At 42.9% G+C, this 7678-nt stretch overlaps 1 protein-coding gene across 1 annotated transcript; it reads right to left on the bottom strand.

The window, feature by feature from the left end:
• Positions 1–1486: 1486 nt before the first annotated feature.
• gfi1ab (growth factor independent 1A transcription repressor b) lies at positions 1487–5122 on the bottom strand. Its single transcript, XM_079157766.1, is given in 7 exon segments — positions 1487–2317; positions 2520–2727; positions 2729–2752; positions 2901–3038; positions 3337–3713; positions 4160–4345; positions 5004–5122. Coding segments are annotated over 7 exon segments (1224 nt in total). The 5' UTR covers positions 5116–5122; the 3' UTR covers positions 1487–2138.
• Between the last annotated feature and the right edge of the window lie 2556 nt (positions 5123–7678).

Below are 7678 nucleotides of genomic sequence, written 5' to 3'. Positions count from 1 at the left end.
ACCCACCCAGAGGATTAAACCAATGCCTGCTCATCGCTTATAACATTGTAACTATTTCTAACTCCATCCAGCAGCAGCAGCAGCAGCAGCCCCTCAGTGGATCGCAGCTGCTGCATGTGGGTGCCTGCCTGCAGCTTCCTGACAAAACTCGTTTTTTTTGGGGCCTTCTTATTTTTAAATAACAGCCATGAGGGTACGAAGGCATCTGGTTAACGGTTAAATCTTCTCAGACTGTTTAGGGTTCAAACACATGGCTGCAGTGGTCAAAACAAACAGATGCCGCGGTCGCCTCTGGGTAAATCACAATCACAGCAGAAACGTGGTTTCACGTCTTGGCCCTTTGTTTGTTTGTTTGTCGGCGTAAACTAATTATTCACCTCAACACTTGTTAACCCTCCTGTTATGTTGCGGGTCCATTTAGATTTATTGTGGACTTGGACAGGTGGTACAGGGCAGGTGAGGCCGGATCCAATTGATGCTGGTTTTATCTGAACAGAAAATATGTTCCATGTGTTATCACCAAACACTGAATTAAATACAGAGGGAGCAAATATCTGACTCTAAGTGACAAGAACTAACACAATGTTCATCATTAACAAAAACAACTCAATACTTAAGAGCGAGGAAACGCACATTTTAAAGGACTCAAAACTGAACTCAGCAACCACAACTCTTAACCAAAGTTTATTATAAAGTCTATCTATATATATATACTGTAGACTTGCCATACTATATATATATATATATATATAAAAGAAGCAGAATGAGGCCAGACGCTTTCCATTATGAATTTAGAGTCTCCACGCCCAAGTTGAAATGACATAATCAGGGTTATTTCTCAAATAAAGAAAGATCTCTCGAGGACCAGAGACTGTTTGTGCAGGCTGAGAAGTAGCCTTCTCGTTATCATGAATAAACTCAACTTCATGAGTAAAACAGGTGACGCAGAAAAGCAAGCCCAGACAGGAAATGTCATGTAGTGACTGATGCATATAACGATACGAGCCGTTATTGAGATAATGATTTTAGATCACGATTTTAGATCATTCATCCCTTAGCTCGCCAGATACAGCCGCAACAAATACAATTAGTACAAATATATAATATAAAACATGAGAAAGGTCTGTAAGATGATTTTAGTTATTCAAACAGCTCAAACTCACACACTTAAGTGTTGTTTTGGGAGATTATAAAGAAGCAGTTTAATTAAAAATAAATTACTGCCAATAATAATAATAATAATTACAACATTTATAATATATAAAATAAACAAGTTCTATAATTTAAAGTGCTATCATTTGGGGGGTGAAACCTGAGTTGAATGACCTGTTTTAAATGACTATATTCAGTGTGTGAATATTTAAATACGTCCTTTATTTGGAGAAAAAGTCATTTTGAATCATTTCACTTTCAGATTTTATTGCATTTAAAATTGTAATAACAAAAACAAATAATGATTATGGAAAAATAATCATTCGTCACGGCAAAAAGTTGATTCTGATAATAAAATGTGCAAAATGGAAAATGTGGTGCAAGGCGGTAACCCTGTTTATTAAATCACACAGTCTGTTTTGCCAGCATGCCTCCGCACTGAAAACAAAATGCCTCGATTCTTTGAAGAGGCGCAGATTTCCATCTCTGTTGGCTTCAAATCGTCGATCCGGTTATTTAATTGTGGGGACAACTATTTTGGGTTCAACGACCTGTGACGCTGATTCATATCAGTCAACAGATACAAACATGACCCCTTCATTTGATTACGCTTCTGCACAATTCACAGCTTATCTCTGGACCTTTATAACAACCAGCAGTATGATGGTAGAATAATTAGTGTCTGCAAAATGTCCGTCAGAACAAGTCTCACTCGTGAGTTTTCTTTATTAAAATAAATACATATTGGATGAGATAATTATATTTATAAATATACATATATATATATATATATATATATATATTTCCAACGCAGTCTTTCATTACGTTTTTTTACAAAGTGGACCAAAATGAGTCTTGATCCTAGAAATGTCCTCAAACTGAGCGGCTGGAAAAAAATGTCTTTGTCAGATGTCCTCACTCCTTTCAAGAGTGATCAGTCAAATACTAAAGTCAGATTACAAGACGTCATGTGTGCACGGGTCGCTTCACTTCAGCCCGTGCTGCGTCTCTTTGTGTCTCCTCAGATCCACTTTTCTCTGGAAACCTTTGCCGCAGAGGTCGCAGCCGAAAGGTTTGTATCCGGTGTGCTTCCTGCTGTGCGTGATGAGGTTGGAGCTCTGGCTGAACGCTTTCCCGCACACCTGGCATTTGTGTGGCTTCTCACCTGGACAACACAATTAGGAAACACATAAATAGGTTATTTTTTTATTGTTAATGAACATAAGCTAAAATATATCGTGGACATCGGGCTGATTTGGGACTTTTACGCGCAAGTTACGCACATATTATTTAAGTATAACACTAGAAACCACACGTACAAACACTGTATTATGTGTTGCATTGAGGTCTGCATTTTCTCCACTTGCCTGTGTGGATGAATGTGTGTTTCTTCATGTCGGACTTCTGGTGGAACCTCTTCCCGCAGTACTGGCAGGGGTACGGCCTAGTGTCGGAGTGGATGAGCAGGTGCGTCGACAGAGTGGACGACCTCTTAAAACTTTTACCGCATATCTTGCAGTCGAAACTCCTTTCCTGAAACGTGACGCAGAAGCGGGGGTTAGTCATGACTTCGAGTCAGCACGCCCGACCGAAAAGCGGGCTGACAACAACACGCAGAAAAGGTGTGAGCTCCAGGAAGCGGTTTGAAGTGTGTGTGTGTGTGTGTGTGTGTGTGTGTGTGTGTGTGTGTGTGTGTGTGTGTGTGTGTGTGTGTGTGTGTGTGTGTGTGTGTGTGTCTGTGAAGTTACCTGAGAGTGCACGGCTTTGTGTTGTTCCAGGCTGACCCCGTGTCCGAAGGTTTTGCCGCAGATGTCGCACGCAAACGGCCTGGTGCCACTGTGCGATCTGCGCACGTGGACCTCCAAACCGTGCGGAGTAGAAAACACCTGGTGGAAAGAAAATAACAATAAAGTTCAGGTGAAAATATAAATATATTTTATGGTCAGTAAACACTTCCAGTTGTGAAATCTCTTTTAAATAATCCCGTCATGGAGGTCAGAGGTCAGCCATGTGCTTCTTGAAGTCACATTGGGATCACTTGATCTTTAAGCACTATTTTTTGCAATTTTTCAAAAAAGATTTTAATTAATTTAGATGACCACCACCGACAGTTCATAAGCTGCGTAACCCATCCAGTTATGTATCCCCACAACGCAGAAGATGTTCGTGCGCCTCCATCCTCACCTTACTGCACTTGATGCACTTATAAGCGCCATTGAGGACCAGACTGGAGCACAGCAGGTTAGACTGCGCCTTCACGTTGTGGGCTTTCCCGTGCAGGCCTCCCTCGGGGAACAGCAGAGCAGCAGCGTGCCTCCTGTAGTCACCGTAGGTCTCCTCGTTCAGGGTCCGGTCTGCATACAGGGCCGAGTGTGCGCGCCTGTCCTCGTAGAAGGCCAACGCCGCCGGGCCCCTTTCCACCTCCATGCCTGGGTGGAGGCTCTGCTGCACCAGGGGCCTCAGCCCCGGCGCCGGGTAGCTGCTCCAGGCGTACGGCCGGAAGGGAATGGCGAAGGGCTGCGTCTCATCCACCAGAGGGGAGAGGGATTTCTCAGAATCCACTGGAGAGGGGGACAGAGGCCAGATTAAAATTTAATGAAACTGGGTTAAAGCGGGGCGTTTCCGGGAGCCCAAAGGGACCGATGGGACAGAGAAGTCATGCAATGTTCTTTCAGAGAATTCCCAGATGATGATGCCGTTGGGGAAACCCTATCAGATCTAAAGGGGGAATATGCACTATTAATAAAGTGATTTAGGCCTAAATACAATTATAAATAAACAAACAAAACCCAAAGTAGCTTAAAAGTAGACGAATTAGCTAAAGAATGATCATTTAAAATGTGACAGCGCTCTCAGAAATCCTAAAACATGTAAACTCTATAGAGTCGTCCTCCGCCCAGGCCCAATACTTTTGTACGGATCGTCTTAATTCACCCAACAAGTATTTAATTATTGAGTGCTGAAAAATGAGAATGTGGTGTGTCTGTGTGCTGGTGGTGGTGTTTACCTGGGGACGCAGAGGGGGACGGAGGCCTCCAGAAGTCCTCGTAGTCCGGGGAGCGACCGCACAAACTGTCGGCGCAGCTCAGCGGCGACTTCGGGGAGAAATCCGCAGCGTCGGCCAGGTGGGAGTCCGGAGAGAGGCCGTACCTGTCCACCGACCCGTCGGAGTCCTCTTGGAGCTTATCTGCTTCTGAGGGGACACACGGAGGACAGTCAGCATCGTAACGAAAAGGAAGTGAGGGACATCCGATGTTTTTAAACTCACTGCACAGCTGTACTCTCGTTGGTTATTGTAGGTTTGAAAACTATGATACATGATAATAAAAGGCCACTGTATTACCCTTAAATTAAAATGACGACATTATAGACATCATTTTTTATTAAAACAGGATTATTACGTGTGCAAAATTACAAAATGGTAAAGCCAACATTACCGCATCTATTGCAATAACCTAAAAAACAACAGTGAGGAAATTGAGAATAGAGATGCATCACTGTTTTATGTTAACGTGAAATCTCAGATTACCAGCATGTAAACATCAGAAATTCCGCTTTGATTTTTGTTTCAGCATTTTTAGAAAATAATTGCTAATTTCAGTAAACTAGGCTACTCAACATTTGTTTCTCCTTTAACCTGTGAAATCAGGAAATTCCCATTAGTATGCATGCATTCCCTCAGTGTGTCATCATTTAATATAATAATATAATATAACAATAATAATTCTCAACACATTTGCAATTGTTACCATGAAAATGTATTTCAGTTTTTAAAGTGAAATGGTAAAAAAAAACTAACATCTAATTTAAGCAGTGAAGACTATTTAAAAACGGAATCATTTCGCACACACCTGAGCAAATGTGCGCCAGTATTGTGTCCAGCCTGCTGTTATCATCCTCCAAACTCCGGGGCTGGTGGTAACTGTGCGCCTTCTTACTCTTCACCATGAAGGAGCGAGGCATCTCTGATCTGAGAGCGGCCGAAGAACAGAGAAATAGTCCAGCTGTGCGTAGAGAGGAGACCTCGCGGGTGAACGCTGCTGCTGCTCGCTCTGAACCCTGCAAAGACTCGATCTCCACTGGCGGAGAGGTGCGGGTCCAAGTGCTTTAGCAGACGTCAACCTGACGACGGAGCATGCGCACACCGTCCGCCCCGTCTGCCAGGTGTTGCGCGGACAGGTGTCACTGCAGAGACTCCTCCGCTCAGTGCACTGGAAAGAAAAAGAGACGCCTGTAGTGTTTTAGTCAGCACGTTGTGCGTTTTTTTTTTTTTTACAGGTATTAGGAAAACCGTCTACAGCGGGGGCGGCGTCCTTTCACCTCAACGCAAAATCACTCATTTCAGAACTTCAACCGAAAACACAAGAATAACACCCGTGTGGAATTATCAGCAATTGATTTTATTTAGACAAGAAGCGACTTTTGCATCTGATCCCCCTTCGGATCAGACTGCAGCTCGTGTCTCCAAAGGAGCTCGTGGCAATCAGGAGAAACGACACAGGCCTTATCAGCGCCTTGCTCACTCTGACAGGGGGAGAGGAAACGTGGAGGCGCACCCCAGGGTGCCTGCATGGTAAAAAAAAAAGGGGGGGAATCTCTGAATCAACAGTTCTCTCATGCTTAATGCAGATCATAATCACGTAGAAATACCAATGAAACACCATAGAATGAGATAACAGCATATGCAAGCATTGTCAATAACTCAGTATATATTCTCACATAAAACGCACGTAAATTGTGTTTAAATCTCAGGCTCCACGAGTCCCCACAGGACAAGGTTTGGTGGAGCTTCGTCCCGGTCTGGTGGTCGGTTGGGCTCCAGGCTGTAATTATGTGACAGACACTCGCCGTGGACGCGCCCGCGGTGATAGTTTCAGGTTACTCTGTACTGTATGCTGAAAAGGAAGAAGCTCAGAAACAGACAATTTGTTTTCTGTTCGGCACAGGACGCAGATTGGAGCGCAGGTTAGGCGTCATTGCGCACCGAACAATAGTCGTGCGTCCTGCTGCCTTTCATCCTCTGCAGCTGCATCAAGTAGCCTAAATATATAGTGAGGTGGACTTAGATAATCGCGAGGCAAAGAACCATCAGAATGAATGCAATCATTAATATTTAATTGGAGTTACTGATATCCTTTTATTTTTGATTTGTTTCTTATTCGATTTGGGTGTCAACATTTAGATCATGTTTTAGATCACAGACATTATTCTACATCCACATGCAAATCCGCTCAAATCACTCTTCCATATCTGTGATGTTGTACAATATATAACAAACCATATTGGAGACACAGACGGGTTTTCAACCTGGACTCATCATCTTACTGGCCCGCTCTGGAACAGCTGCAGGTCGCACTGGATGTGCGCGCTCACTATCAGCACAGCACTTCGCGGCTTTGAGGCAAAGCATCCTATCAGTACACGGCGGGCAGGAAATCAAAGCGCCACATGTCGAGGCTCGATTAGACGGCCGATGCATCCGGACAGCGTGTTGGTGAAGATATGAAGCCCGAAAAACGATAAAAGTAGAAGCAGACCGACCCTGCTGCCCGGAGCGAGCCGATAGGCCGACAGAGGGCTTTCATAATGCCGCGTAATACCAACTGCGGCATCCTGCCATGAGTGTGAAAAAGAGTGAAACAGATGCAGTGCCATAATAATATTAGCAACAACAATAATATTAATAATAATAACAAAATACTAACATACAAAAAAATAAATAACAGTAATAATAGGCTAATGATAATATATTAAAGGTTTTATTACCTGTTGTTCTGCAGAAGCCAGAGTTTGTCTGTTTTTTTTAAATACATTTAATAATTAAAATGTTATAGTTTCTGCATATTTTAGTCAAATTTTTTTCCCTTTCTATTGCAACTCAACCTTAAAAACATGTGAAAACACCAAATGACACCTATTCTGTATGAGTCATATTTAAATAAAAGGATCTCAAATCCGGGTTAAGTTGCTTTACAATTTAAAATCATGATCTAAAACATCTTATCCGGCAACAGAACCAGGGGCGTGTCTGTTTGACAGCAGGATAAAAAAATTGAGTTGGACTGAAGATGCCTGTTAAAATGAGAATTAACTGTCACTGTGCCATGAAATGCATGTTCAAAGTGTCAAGCACCATCAATCACTGCAATATAAAATATACAATTACTCACAGTACTTTGCTGTCGGGGTCCAGGACTTTGAATACGCCCACTCCACTGAGATGACACTTCTGATATCAAAGTACTTTGACCATCACAACTATAGACTTTACGGACAACTCATTCAAATCGGCAGCAGCAGCATTTGGTAATAACAGACCTGGTGAATGTTTACCAAGGCCTGAGAAAGAGAAATGCTCTTTTAAAATGTGGTTTTCTGCATGAAATGATTGGTAGTTGAGGCTCAGCTCTGGAAACCGCGAGAAATCACTTCCTGAAAGCAGTCAATCTAAGCAAGAATCTTTACAGAGGAAGGCAAGCGTTGAGACACAACATCCCCCTGAGCTCACAGTCATCTGAACACAGAT

This window comes from Pholis gunnellus, assembly GCF_910591455.1.
Source record: "Pholis gunnellus genome assembly, chromosome: 4".
Lineage (NCBI taxonomy): Eukaryota > Metazoa > Chordata > Actinopteri > Perciformes > Pholidae > Pholis > Pholis gunnellus.
This window is presented reverse-complemented; position numbering and strand designations above follow the sequence as displayed.